Source organism: Austrofundulus limnaeus, unplaced genomic scaffold (assembly GCF_001266775.1).
Source record: "Austrofundulus limnaeus strain Quisiro unplaced genomic scaffold, Austrofundulus_limnaeus-1.0 Scaffold71, whole genome shotgun sequence".
Lineage (NCBI taxonomy): Eukaryota > Metazoa > Chordata > Actinopteri > Cyprinodontiformes > Rivulidae > Austrofundulus > Austrofundulus limnaeus.
In genome coordinates this window covers 1,557,671-1,573,136 of record NW_013952473.1, presented here as the reverse complement: position 1 = coordinate 1,573,136, position 15,466 = coordinate 1,557,671, and the positions used below count along the sequence as shown (strand labels likewise).

Below are 15,466 nucleotides of genomic sequence, written 5' to 3'. Positions count from 1 at the left end.
ATTTGCATTGGGGACTTACTGCGCATGTCCAAAATCTTCACATAAGTTGTATATGGGAGTCTGGGGCTACGAACCYAGCGTGACCTGGAAGTGACTCACACGAAAATGTTCATGAGTAAAACAAGTTTACATATCAGTAAATATAAATAATTTATTTTGCTTATTAGAAAACATATATACGATATTTTGTCGAAACATTTATAACATTTTCTTTTGTTATTTTTATTTTATTTTTGTGTACCAAAAGTACGGGAGGTGGCGAACGTGGGCCCCCTATTGACCAGCCGCCACTGCTGGTATCAGTAATCTYTTTTGTTTTTCATTGTTCCTGCGTGAGTGCTGATCATGGATTGTGTACTTTAGGTTCTTTTTTTATTTTAACTGGTCATACAGAACATAATGGGAGTCATAATTTGTTTTAAAATTCTCTACTAAAATATTTCACGCAGAAGTTTTGAAACAGATGAGAAAAAAAAATCATAAAAAACTTTTTTTTACCCTCACACTGGAAAATTAGTTCTCCAACAAATGATTGTTGTAGGTGCTATGCATGCCTAAAGCTATGTGTAATAGCTATAGGTCTTTTGTCAAATGTTGTTGAGTGTAAAGTCCACATTCTTCTTCTTTTTACTCTACTGGCAATTAATATATTTGAACAACTTAATGAAAGGTTTAGTTATAGTTTATAAAGCAAGAATTTCTAACATTGTTTTTTTTCTGAACTTGCTAATTGAAAAGGTTTTGTATGAGGTGTTGGTGTTCGTCACCTAAATGTAGTAATATTGCTTCACACACAATCAGAGGTGAATAACAACAAAGTGCATTTTCTTTGTTACAGTACTTACATAATTTTTGGAGGATCTGTAATTTAACTCAGTATGTTTCTAAATCACAACTTAAATTTTTATTTTGTTACATTTAAAACATGAAAATGATACATTTACTTATTTACTTTAAAATGTAACATCTACACACAACACATTTAATTATGACCAGAACTCATCATGAAAGGAGTTGTTTACACTCTCTAAAAAATTGAAGTGTTGAATTTGCTCAGCTAAGTTTTGCCAACTTGTTCCACTAAACTGAGTTGAGAAAATTGGGCATTTTATTGCTTTACATTAACTCAACTTGGTTGTTTTTTTCCCCTTCAAGTACATTATACGCCTCTGCACACAACCATACCTTTCTTCATTGATTAGGTACATTACACAAACATGAGAAGTATGCGTTACCAGTTTAGGCTTTGGAAAACCACTTTTGATTTTGAATAAGAAACACGTTCAGTAGTTACAAAATACAAGTAGCATTGTTCTGTATGATCATCTGCTAGATAATGCTGAATGTTGTCTCAGATTATCATGTTGTCTTATCATGGTTGAAAACTAGAACTGCTCAAATTGTCAGTGTCACCTATTGCTAATGGTCTTATCTCTGCATTGCAACTGTTAGAGACTCATGGCCACTAATATTTGTCTCAATATTGTAGTAAAATATGAAAATCTGCGTATCTGTGGGCACCCTGTTTTTGAGCAGCCAAATTTTGTAAATTGTTTTGTGTGTTTGTGTGCACAGCTTACGAAACTGTATTCTAGCTACTTATGCATATTAGTTTATTGCCCGTTCCACCCATCATTCATCAAACCTATTTGTACTAGGAGTGGAAATAATAAAAATGATAAGGGACCTCCTGATTTGATTTGGTTATGATTCAAAGGGCTGTGATTTGATAAAATGATGGATGCAGTAGATTATGATAATGTAAGTATTGTTTAGTTAAATTAGTTACAATCCCAGCATATGTAAATGACAAAATTGACATATTTAATATGTTGACTTGTAAGATAACTTTAGYTATGAAATCAGGACTTTAGTAAAGAAGAGCAGCAGTTCTGTTGTGGTGATTTGACTGAGCAGCTTTCAGTCAACATTTTAGTTTCATGTTGCTCTCTGAGCTCTGTGTTCAAGGAGAGATTCACTTATTTAGACCTTTATCATTAACAGGAAAAAGAGCAGGCAGGGATGGTTTCTGACTTAACAGGGGTTAGAATGTTCTGCATATATATATATATATATATATATATATACTATTTCATATACTACGAAAACTGATTTTTTTTAGAAAACATCTGAAGTTTTCAAACTTGAATGTAAATTTTAATGATGCAGTGAAAACATTTATTTGTCATACTTCATAAAATAAAAGCAAAGCTTAATTATAAAGAAGCAAGATAGGTTTTATCAGCCAGTAAATTTGTGTGTGATAGGAATCTTTAGGTGCCTTTTTTCAAAATTGGTTTTACTTTTATTTCAGCCAATTTTTGTAATTTTTGACAGAACAAAATGCATATGCATTAATAGTCTCGTAGTTTTTTTTTTCTTAAAAAAGCTCCTACTTTAAAGTAAATAAGAACAAAATCCCTTTCTATGGGACCAGATGACTAAAGTAAATTGATTCCGAGTGCACATGGCTGTGCTCATGAGGGGTTAATGTGAAGCAGCTTGGGTCCAGACAAAAACATAAAGAGATTTAACGTTCCTCAGAGAGATGAGATGACAACATGTATCATCATCACCACAGCCACTCAGGGCCAGAGTGGGAGAGGAGAGTGCTTCCATGCATACATGTAAGGGTGAATGGATTTCATGAAGAGTCATTTGTCGTGTGTGAAGTGCTGGTGAGACTGAAATGTCAGGGTGGGCTTAGAGAAAATAGACAGTTCCATGTAAGTGACTGCAGAAAGACATTAAAGCAGAGTCTACACACAGATTATGAGGAGCAATGAAAGCTTTTATTATCTGCTGTCATAGACACTTAAAAATAATGAAGGTTGCTCTTATTGTTCAACTAAATGAAAAACAAAATCTTTGCCATCACACAGACCTTTTTTTCTGCTTTAAATGAAAAATGTTTTAATCAACACTAGGAATTGGAGGAATCTGCTTCTTCAACCCAGGTTGACGCAAGGAAAGTGCTTCTTTTTTATCATCATTATAACATCAATTTAGGCTGTTGTTATTGGTGTCCTGATACCAGCGTTTTTACAAGTATTYATACTTTATATCCACAGTATTCACTTCTATTCATACTTGTAAAAAATGTGCCAATACGCGGGACCGATAGATACCAGTATCAATATTGACACTGATACTCCACTAAATGTGTTACAGTTTTCATTTCAAGTGAAACTGTGTTTCATGTTTAAAAAAGTTATAAAAGTTGAAAGAAATGCTTATTTGTTCTACTTTTACAACAGTATTTATCACGCTGTATATTTTATGTGGCTGTTGGCCTGTATTGTTCTAAATAAATTAAATGTGTTTTTAAAGTTGTAWCAAAATTGTCTTCAGTAATTTGGAAGTCTGAATAAAAGAGCAAAAAAATCCATGTGATCTSTTCTACAAAGCGTTATTCTCAATCAGTCACCATAAGGCTCACAGTCGCACAGCAGGCCTGCTCTTTTCTGACTTTCAAATAAACATATATATGATGTAATGTAAACTAAACAATGCAAGCAAGCATTCATTTAATTCTTGCTTTCTAGGATTACCATATTTATTCAAGTATAATACGTAAAATTTAATCCATTAAATCATCCATAAAGTTGGGGAGTAGTACTATACTCGGATAAATATTTTAACTTATGTATTTTAACAGAAGTATCGGCAAAATGCCTGAGTCCGGAAATGAGACCAYGTCGTGAAAAGCAGTTGAAACAAGCTCACCTCTGACACTCCTCCATGCTTCAGAGCGAGATAGTAACAGATCCAAGCAGGCGACATGATGTGAAAAAAGAAAAAAGGCAGTCCTGCACCTTAGTAATGATAACAAGCTAATGACCTTAGCGTGTGACCGGGCCACTGCTGGAACTACAACAAACATGTTCGTCTGTAATGGCGGCCGTCTACGGTGTTCTGAAAAAGTTTGTATCCCTGAAAAAAGTTTTCCCACCAGAGGGGGCAATCACGWGAAGGAAGTAATCTGCTTTTGCCCCAGAAGATGGCCCAAATCTCATATGAAGTCTCTGACTTTTGTGTTGGCGCATCCTGGTGGACTGTGTAAAATGCCAGAATTCATTTGATGCTGCTACAGCTGATATATACTGTATTTGTTGTCAAAATACCTTTTAGTACATATGTTGTTAAAATAAAATGGAGGTAGTTTGATGATTACTTTTTTTATGCTTTCTAAGCTCAAAAAAAGKSGGGGTTGTATTGAGATTGTATTATACATGAATAAATACGGTAGTTAAATGTGAGCTTGATTGTTTTGATTGATCTTAGACTTGAGCTGCTGTGAAACAGACAAAGCATATCTATCTGAAGTTTGATATTATAAAGTTTTTGTAATTAAAGATATGTTAAGACATATGCTTATTTTTCAAATTCATGTTCTGTATTTTTTAAGAAGCAACTGAACTTTGCATGTGAAGCAAAGAGAGTTAAAGACTATAATAGGCTTAGTGAGTCAATGTCAAAGCCAATTGGAGGAGTTGGTGCTTTGTGCCTGCTGGCCTGATGGTAACTGAAGCAAACTCCACGACCTCTTTGACCTTTGACCTAATGTYTCTGGCAAAAAGCTTATGTGTGTCAGTTGTTCCGATTTTGTCAGAAATGTAACCTCAATCTGGAGAAAAAAATAAAATAAGATTTTCTTGTTCTTTGGCCAAAACATTTTTACAACTATTGCTCTGAAAATGTACTTTAGCTATTCTTAAAAATGTATCTTGTGTGAAATTAGCATTTTCTCTAACTATAAGACTGTCTATATGTAAGAGCTGATTAAATTTAGATAGAGTCAAATAGGAAACGTCTTCCTCTATTTACACATTTTATTCACTTTTGGTTGAGTTTTTTTAAAGGCAAAATCTGCTAAATGCCCAGTTTTTTTTTATTTTTTCCTTTTTGTTTGTTTCAATTTGGGATTTTTTGTTTCGTTTTTTTATGTTTGTTTTGTTTCGCTATGTACTGTATTAGCTATATTATTTGCTTGGTTTATTTGCACGCCATCATAATGGATCATGAAAATTTTAGAACTTCACATATATTTTTTGTTATTTTCTGTTAAAATTAATGTTTAAATGAGCCACAAATCATGACATGTCTAACCATATTTAAGCTGTCAGATATTGATGCAAATAAGATGTAAAAAATTAATGAAGAGATAATTAATCCTAAAATAGAATTCATGAAAATTAACTAAAAAAATGTTAAGAAGAAATTTGCTAATGACAAAAAAAACATGATTATCTTAGACATTACACAGGCACACAGTAGACACTTGTATTATTTAATTAAAAATGGGATTAAAGATGACCAAACACAATAGGATAGAACACTGTGGTATAGACACTGACTGATAATGATGGTTGGCGTAGATACAAACTAATACATGTTGTAGTTCGAATATTTTATCATCTAGCAACATGACGTGTTTAATTTGTTGCTCCTAGAAGCCAGTCACTACCATCGCATCTGCATCAAATGAATCAGCACGTCACATAAGCCATTACTGGGTGTTTAGCACCGTGATAACCTCCTTAAACTAGAAAGCCTTTCAATGAATTTAACCTAGAGACATTAAGAGGTCAGGTGAGAATTTCTCCAACAATTTAAAATTGCWACAAAAAGTTAATTCAATATACAGAAAGAAGTGTTCATTTACACTCTAAAATTTGATGTAAATACTATCATTTGGAGAAGCGGAGTCTATAAATAGTTTCTCTCTGTTTTTTTTTCTTTAAGCAGCTCAGTGATAGTGTTGTTGCTGAAGAGAGGAGGAGCTTCTAATTGGCCGGCTCAGTCTCCTCATCCCGTGCACACAGTCTCTCTCTGTCTCACCCTCCGTTCCTCTGCTTTGACTGACGCCATTTCGCCTCCAATCTCCGCAGAGCCGCATGAGGCGAGGAACCAATAGCACGTCAGGGAGGATGGAGCTGGGAGCCGTTGGCCAGCTTCAGGCAGAGATGTTGCATTTGGAGCTTATCGACGGCGCCGACGGTTACCACAGCGATAAAGAGTCCTCAAAGGCATCCTCTGTCGCACCCTCGGCGGTCACCAAGGACCCTGCAGCATCTGCCACCATGGATACTTACCGGCCCAAGAGACCCACGACTCTTAACCTCTTCCCGGTTGTGCCACGCACACAGGTATTTGCCTGAATTAACCTTACCTACACACACAAGCACGGCTTCTCATAGATGGACAGCTAAATACTGAYACACAACAAATTATTAGAGGAAAGCTTATCTCTGTTTGTCTGCCTTTTTGATTTTTATAATAGAAAGAAAACTGCTTGACATAAACATTGGTTCAGCTACAGTTGTTTTTTTCTGACAGGATGTTTTCAGGACTGAACAATAGCTTCAATTGTCAAGAAACACATTGGGTTTATTTTTACCCTAGTGACTGGCTCTGTTAGTGCTTGAATGTTACCAAAGCTTGAGACTGTGTGTTTTTGTTCAGTATCCCMATATATGTTAGAACTCAAAGGAAGAAGGATGTCACCATGTCTACAAAGTGCAGTTTAGGTTAACTTTTAAGCTTCACCATGCATTTAGGGTTTAATRTTACAGAATGTACTTTGTGCTTAAAACAAATGATTGTGGGAAACAGAATACAACWAACTGAACAAGAATATACAGAAATATGTGCCTACAAACACTAGAAATAAACAAACAAAAGAAAAATAGTTTTTATCTCCAAAGATCCCKTGTTCAGATCAGCTCAAGTTCTTTAATATCAGTCTGGCAGCTGGCAGAGCTATACTTAGCTGTATGATGTGTTGAAGTGTCCATGGGCAGGACAGTGAATTATTTGCTGCTGTCACTGGAAGACGTGTCAAAAAAATCCACCCACTGTTTCATACATTATTCTTTAGAATCATGTATTCATTTTTATTTGTAACAATACACAACAAAAAAAACATGCAATCAAAGTTAAAATCTAAATAAAATGAAAGGCAGCAGAAGAAGAATAACTCTTATACCCAAAATACCTTCAAAATAAAAGTAAATTACAACAAAAATCAAAACAACTGAAAACACACAAAAAAAACTAAAAACAAAGCTAAATTTAAAACTCTGACTCAAAACAACAATTAGCATTAATTCACTTATGCTTCTCCATATTTCTTCAGACTGTTCAAGAGTAAGGACCTGTCTGATTCAGAATCATTTGGAGGTTGTGAAAGACTTCAAATGTGGACCAAACATATGTTTTGGATTCAAATGATTATTAACAKTATATCTGTGCATTGTTCCAGACGCCCTCACAATGCACAGAGCGCACACTTTTTATTAGTTATATAATTGTACCATACGCTCCAAATCATCCTCTGATAGTATTTGCTCATGCTCTGATTTTTCAGAGGACTTCGTATGGAGAAATTAAACAATATTAGGTGTTTGTTATGGCTGACCAGTGTGTGAAAACCTTACAGTTAATGTGATCTACAACTTAAACTTTAAGATCCCAAAACATTCCCATGCTTCAAGTTAAAATGTAAATCAAATTAGTAGGGATGTAACACGTTAGTATTTGTACTAAACTATCATGGTACAGCTGTTTGACACAGATACATTGACATACAGATGAAATAATTCAGTCACAGGTAATCATTTAGGAGTGGAAAGGTGTGTTGCGTAACTGCATTTTGCTAACTGCCACAACAGAAAAGAAGCAAAGGAGCATAACGTTTATACAACAAAGCATTATTATTTGTTTTAGAGTAACACAGAGAAGCTTGAACATCTGCATGTTTGTTTCAGATTAGCTGTGCRTGAAAAAGTGTCCCTGACATGATCTGTGGCAGGAGCAAAGAGGAGCCYAGAGATGCCAGTTGTGGCAAGCAGTTATGTCATTTATTTGTAACATGTGCAGTGTAGTGTGTGAAATGTGTGTACAACTGAAGCAAAAGATGTGAAGAGGCTGGTYAAAACTGGTAAAGCAGTGTAAGGATGAAACACTGTTAGAGTGCTGGGAAAGTGTTTTCCCAGCACTCTAGCAAAGCTATTTTAATAGCAGGTTTGCTCTTTCAAAAAATGTCAATAAATCCTTAATAAAAAACACAAAAAAAAAAAGATTCAGGCTTATTTTTAGGGGTTTTCCTGATAAGCAAGTCAAAACAAGTCAAGTACACACACACACACACACACACACACACACACACACACACACACACNACACACACACACACACACACACACACACACACACACACACACACTCAAAGCTCTTTTTGTCACAACGTTGAATATTTTTGCTAATGAGCTCCGTTCTGTTCCTTCCCACCTGCTGAYTCACTTGTTACCACAGCAACAACTGAGTTTCCTCCTCATATACGTAGTGAAGATGTGAGTCATGTGTGGGTAGGGTGAGGAGGAGGACAATATCTTTTTTGTAACATGCTGTCGTCACAGGAGCTTCCACCTCTTGTCGTTTGGATCGTATTGTGTCTGCGTGCAAGCCAGCAGTCTTAGATCCTCAAATAAGACTGTTCAAAAAGGACTATGACTCAGCAAATTAGAGATCTTTTCTAATATTGATTAAATTATGCACTGGAAACAGGTGGTGTTATGAAAAGGGCTCAACATTTTACTTAATGAGTCATTTGAAGTACACAGAAATGTACCGAATGGGAAAAAAGGAAGCTCATGACTGTGTTTTAATTGGCCACTCATGATATGTTTTAATTGGCCACACTATACAGGGAACTATATAATTCCCTGTATAGTGAGTCAGCCATTCTGACGCTGTGTGTCCTAGAAAATCACCWCATAGTACTACATGGAAAATGTATTGTATAGAAATATAGCTGATAAAATTTGTGCTGCAATGTAATGGTAAACATGCAATTACAAGTACTGACAGTGGAGATTTTTTTAATCTTATTTTACATGTATAAATTGTACAGGCTTATGTACAAATATAATGCACAATTTAAGCAGATCGTTGTATAACAACGAACACGAACAATGAACAWGAACAGTGAAAGCCAGATGAGTAATTTTAAACAGAATACAGTATATTAAAAACTTAATTTTCAACTGAAGCCACATTAAAATAACATTTCACAATAATATAATAAAGCCATAGTGCTGATACTGGAGCTAAATTCAAATTATTAATGTCCTTGGTGTCCTTACATGTAATATTTTTAAAAACACATTGAATTTTGGGAAGTTATACCTCCCTTTAAAAGATGTGTGACTACATGTTCCAGTGCATTTTTASATTTTAGGCCTTTATGAGTGATGTAATATAAAACATAACCCCATGGTAATGGGGTAGTGCGTGGAGAGTCATGGACAATGTTTACCATCCTATCTACAACACAGTAAAGAGTCACAGAAGCACATTCAGCGAAAGACTCTTTCCACCAAAATGCACCACAGAGCGCCACAGGAGGTCGTTCCTACCAGTGGCTTTCAAACTCTATAACTCCTGCCTAATCATGTGAAACTAGATCATCTGTACATTTACATTAATACATCTGTACATTTCATTATTTTTAGTCTTTATTTTATATTTGGGGCAGCTGTGGCAGAGTGGTTTGGGGAGTTGTCCTAGAACCTGAAGGTCGCTGGCTCGATCCCCCGTCCGGCTGTCTCAGTTGTTGTGTCCTTGGGCAAGACACTTCACCTCTAATGCCTCTGATGTGTGTCCCATCAGTGTATGAATGTGACTGGCACTGATTAGTCTCCATAGATGATTCTACATGTTAGATTTGTAGGAGATCTAGTAGAGTGCTGTGTGAATGGGTAAATGAGGACACAGATTGTAGTGTGAAGCGCTTTGAGTGTCCTGGTTCAGTAAAAAAGGCACCATATAAGTACAGACCATTTAATTTACTGTGTTTAACCATGACACTCGCCGAACGTGCAATATGCCATGCTGTACACATTTTCTTAATATATTTTTATTGCACATTGTTTATGTGTACATACGTGTGCTTATTTTGTAATCCTGGGTGTTTGTACTTATTTTATTCTAGTGTGCTTATTACTTTCTTTTCACATTTCTCTGATCTGAATGGTTGTAGCTGTAATACCTGTAATTTCCCTCAGGGATCAATAAAGTATTCTGATAATGCAAACATACTTCATCCAAAGACTAGACCATCTCATTTACCAGCTGTGTTTAGCCTACCTGGACTTCAAAGAGTGTCGCCTCTGTGGGCCAGGTTCTGTATGGGCTGAAACCACTGAAATTAAACACTGCCTTAGTTTGTAAACCTCTTGTACTGTATGTCACAGATGAATCTTAGCAAATTGCAATAGTTGTTTGACTTTTCTGGTTTAGTTTTTCAGTTTTTTTTTTTTTTTTTGCACAAATGCATATCGTAGGGATACAATATGATCACAATGTTATAATTCATATAGACTGGTACTTTAAAATGGTTAAAACAACAAAAAGTCCTTAGTAAGCATTATGACTGTTTTCCCATATCCGTGCATTCAACAGGCTCCTACTGTGTGAGTGCTCCCAATAGCTTCCATAAAAGGTCTGCTCTCTTTAAATGCACACCACGTAGCATGGACAAAAGAATCCCTGCTCATTCATCAGAATCAAAGGATTAGTATATGTGTGTGTGTGTGTGTGTGTGTGTGTGCGTGCGTGCGTGCGTGTGTGTGTGTGTGTGTGTGTGTGTGTGCGCGCACGCGCGCGCGAGCGTAGGCATGTTCAAGTGCACGTGAGAGCTAAAAACAACACTAATGCTGCACACTTTGTGCCGAGAATTCAGAATCATTGCAGAATCATTGACCAAACTTCTCTTCCTCACTCTCCTTATCTGAGTATCCTTCGTTCATCTTTCATTCTTACCACCTCCCTCTCTTCCTTTTTTTATTTCAGGACACCTTAAACAACAACTCATTAGGAAAAAAATACAGCTGGCAGGAAAAGGTCTCGGGCTCATCCTCACCCCTTAAAACTGGTAAGATTTTATTTCTCATTTGTCTTATCAGATCTTCAGAAGAGAAAGTTTTTTTCTTTACTCATTTTTTATTTACCCTCACTACTTGTCACCCCTATCTGATAAAYGACAACATTCTGCAGAGAATGTTTCTGTCTAGTCATCATAGCTCCTTTTTTTTTGCTTCTAACACTGGTGAGGTGTGTGATATTCATTKTGTGTATGGTTTGTGTTTATGGACAGTGTGAAGGCTTGGAGTGACCACTAAGTGGTGCTAACAGAAGGGCTCATATGAGCTGTGAGTTTGTGTTTTAGCCAAGTTCGTATCATCAAAGCTCATTGTCACAACTCTCAGAGCCTCAAGGGAACGGAGATAATTCAAATTTCCTGCTAATGTGACTCCATTTGTGGCTCTGTGTTTGCCATTTGTACAACAGAGTTAAAAGTCTCATGGTATTTAATCTTTTTTTTTTTTTTGATCAGAGAGAATCTGTTTTCAGGAATATTGCSTGAATTGAATCCAGTTTAACAAATAAATGTGTTTTGATAAAAGACCAAGCTGAAATTCAGTCCTCTGTTCTTTAAAATTTGAATTGTGTCCATCACCTGTTGTTAGGAAGTACCAGTGCTGCATCGCAGTGAAATAATGTGCTTTGATTTCCTGGCAGTGGATTATGACGTACTCTGTGACATAACGTGTATTTGAAAAGTAATGTGGATTTAAATGGGTAATCCTAATATTATCTAACCATTTTTACTCATCTCTCTTTCTGCTCTGCGCTTCACTTTGCCGTCCTGTCTGTCCATCTTCATGGCCGTCTTTGTGTTCCTTTGTCGGTCCCGTCTGCATGTCTTCATCATGTGCGTCTACTCTGTGTGTGCATCTGGCCTCTGTTTATGCTTGTGTGTCTGCGTGTGTGTCTGCGTGGCCATCTCTGTGGTCTTGTCTGTGTCCGCTCTGCCTGCAGGCGACCTCACCCCTCCTCGCGAGCACCGCTGCCTGAGTGATGAGGACAAGGTTCAGACTGGGGGAGCGCAGACCAAAGACCGCGGCACTTCCACCGACGCCCCCTGCAGGCACGGCCGCACATCGGGACATTTGCACGGCTCGAGCGCAGGAGCCGTGACTCGCTCCAAGCTACAGGAGAAGCCACCTCAGCCTCCGCCGCCACAGAACTACACCCCAGCTCCTCTATACCCGGCGGGGAAGTCGGACTGCCCTGGGCACCATCGAGAGAGGATTCGATACCACACGGATATTCATCTGGAACCCACGGAGGAGATTTACCTGACCCCGGTCCACCGTTCCACCGACCCCTTAGAACCCCCCAATGCACAGGACCGACCTTTCCTTTCACAGCAGACTGAACAAGGACGCATGTCCATAAGCTCCGATACAGAGGGTCCTCCTCCTTATCAGCCCCTCCCAGACCGGACAAATCCTTCAATTTTTGAGGAGGACGAACTGTACGTMCCCCCACCTTCATATGCTTCCTGTGTGGAGTCTCTCATCACCCCACCTAGCATGGCTATTTCAGCTCCCCCCTCTCATGCTCTGGACCTCAGCTTAAAGGGGGTGGGGGCCACGCTGAGAGCAGGGTCATCTGTAGAGTATGTGGACGCCACCGATGAAAGCTATTGTGGGGAGGATGAGGACGTAGACAGGATAATAATGGACAGAAAGACGACAAAGGTGGGAGGGAAGGGAGATGGCAGTGGCAGAAAATCTGTTCCACTAAGGACTACCATGAACTCCGAGGCCAGCAGCTTAACATATGACTCGGTCAAATACACACTTGTGGTGGATGAGCACTCTCAGCTAGAGCTCATCAGTCTTCGGCAGTGTTACCAAGGCTACAGTGATGACAGCGACTCAGCCACCRTCTACGACAACTGTCTCTCTTCCCCTTACGAGTCTGCCATCGGGGAGGAGTACGAGGAAGATGAAGACGAGGATCATCGGACAGGTGGAGTGCAGAGGGAGGCCACAGCTTGTCTCTCTGGAGACTCCACCTCCGAGGATGACCTGCACTTTTCCAAGAAGTTCCTCAACGTCTTCATGAACGGCCGCTCTCGGTCCTCCAGTAAGTACCTGCCATTCTCAGAAACAACCTTCTGGATACAAGAGAAAAACTCTACTCCAAACACTAAAAAATTTTAATGCAGAGTGGAAAACAAAACAATGGATTTGGGAAAACCTTTTTTGTCTTTTATAAATTTAAAAAAAAACACACAGCATGCAAAGAAAAGCTAATACATTTCTGCTGGTTTGTTTAAATGGTAGCCTCATATGTACTGTATATCAAGAACTCATTCTAATACACTGTTCCACATAGCAGACAGATATGTACTGTTGGCATGGCAAGTGGTTTGTCAACCGGATGTGGACCAGGTCTGGCAATGATGGCACTATTTTTAAGATGGCATGCTGTATACTTTAAGATGGCCCAGTTGTGGTTTGGTTTATGTGATGCTGGCCCATTCATTAACTAGACACCACAATTAAAATAATAAAATAATTGAAATTAAAATAAAAAAATAATTAAATTAAATAATTGTTAAATAATAATTCATAAATGATCAGATCAGAAAGAATGTTGGTTTATTGCAGGATCAGTGCATGTCTGAGACCAGCGTCAGAGTTTCCAGAACAACATAAAACACGCCTTTTAGCCCCTCCTCCTCTGTGCACATTTTCACCCAACCCAACACACACCTCATTTTACAACAGCCTCACTCATCAAAAATGACAGTTTGGGTCAAAATACAATCATTTTAAAGGGAGAGTACAACAATTTATCATGTCCTCTTTGGCAGCCCTGCCAGGCACACCTATAATGTGGATCCACATGATTTTTATGGGTTTTTTTTTTTGTTCATTTCCTTATTCACTCCAAAAAACATTTAAAAAACTCTAATGTTTCCATAGAAAATTGTAGTRTAAACAGAGCCTTAATGTTTTGTGTGGGCCAGAACTAGGCCAGACAAATTATGTGGGTTGTGTTCCTTTACACATAACTTAGAACCATATTTGAAATAAATAAACAAAACAAAACTACCACCTAGAATTGTGTGCACAGCAGGCCCTTGAGCTAAATATACAGTATTCTTCTTAAACAATCATTACCAAACTAAAATATAAGTTCAGGTACAAGCTGCAAAAGGTATAAAGCATGTACTCCTCCATATTTTTTTCTTTTTTTCTTGGCATTGTACAGAAAGAAAAAGCTGTAGTAGTTGTTTTTCTTTCAGCTGCTCCGTCCTGCAGGGGTCATCACAGTGAGTGAACTTGCACGAGAGATTTGACCATTGTATTGCACCTGGTGCCCTTCATGTCCCAACCTGGACRCAGATCTGCAGCCTTATCAATACACCACCAAGTTCCAGCAGCCCCACCTAGCTGTCCTAGTGTACCCTGCTGATTCAGGATTAGTCTTGCGTGAAGATAATCCGAACTGATGTTGCAGAACCATACATTCATTCTTAAGCATGCGTACAGCATGCAACSAACATGTTGCCATTCGACTGCTTCCAGTATGGATGGTGAACTGTATTGCAATCTTAACACATCGGCTGTGAGCAGAAATAAGGAATGAGTCATGTGTTAAACTAGGTTCTATAACACTATTCCCCTTCTCTGTTTATTGCCCAAATATCCATCTACTAMCCAGTTAGTGTGTCAGCCGTATTCTGGTAATGGTTTGGAATAATTTGGCACATTATGTGTTAAAAAACAACAAAATGAAAGAATGGTAAGATGAATAGTTATCTTGCCTTTTGTTTTCCTTGTGTGCCTTTTTTCAATTCTTCTTTCTAAACAGCACTTTAGCTTATTGTCAGAGCACAGGTGGGAATTGGGGATCCMAGGGGAATGTAGGTACAAACGCACAATGCTCATCTGTTCACACCTAATTACAGTGTGATTTATGAGCCCATTAAAGTGCTTGTGTGCTTCCACAAGAACTGACTGTGCCTCAGTTGGATTATCTTCGTGCACTGGTTGGTTGTTGTTGCAAGTGGAAGTGAAGTGGCCGTTTTGACCCCCTGAAACAAAAAACTGAATCAAACACTTTTTATTTATTTGTTTATTTTTTTGTCTGTCACTGCCGCTCATTTTATGTCTGTTTTATTGTGTTGTAGGTGCTGAGTCCTTTGGCTTGTGTTCTTGTGTCATAAATGGAGAAGAGACAGATCAGACTCACAGAGCAGTTTACAGGTAAAGAAGTTCACCATCATCATCATCATTATAAAAAAACTCATTATTTCAGCAGAGAATAAATTATGGATGTAAAATAAAAGTGCTATTTTGACTTGCGGATGTTTGCTGCAATAATAAACATGTTACAAACTATAGAAACAATTTTAAAAATACATTTGCATCTTTTGTATGATTGTGTGATTCTTATTGTATGAGCATGTGCAATAGGGCTGCACAATAAATCAAATATTGGTTGTCATGGCAATAGTGAACACAGTATCAGTTTTGCAAAGGCCTGCTTGGACTACAATAGCTATTAACCATTCAGTTTCAAGTACCGTGTTTTCATACTC

At 37.8% G+C, this 15,466-nt stretch overlaps 1 protein-coding gene across 2 annotated transcripts in view; it reads left to right on the top strand.

Annotated features, from left to right (window-relative positions):
• mapk8ip1b (mitogen-activated protein kinase 8 interacting protein 1b) overlaps positions 1–15,466 on the top strand; it is a gene marked incomplete at its 3' end in the record, with an annotated part of 39,720 nt that overhangs the window by 17,165 nt on the left and 7,089 nt on the right. For both annotated transcript variants that reach the window (XM_014010629.1, XM_014010630.1), the window contains 4 exon segments: positions 5,892–6,149; positions 10,855–10,936; positions 11,884–12,999; positions 15,056–15,131. In XM_014010629.1, the coding sequence (XP_013866083.1) occupies positions 5,892–6,149; positions 10,855–10,936; positions 11,884–12,999; positions 15,056–15,131 (1,532 nt within the window).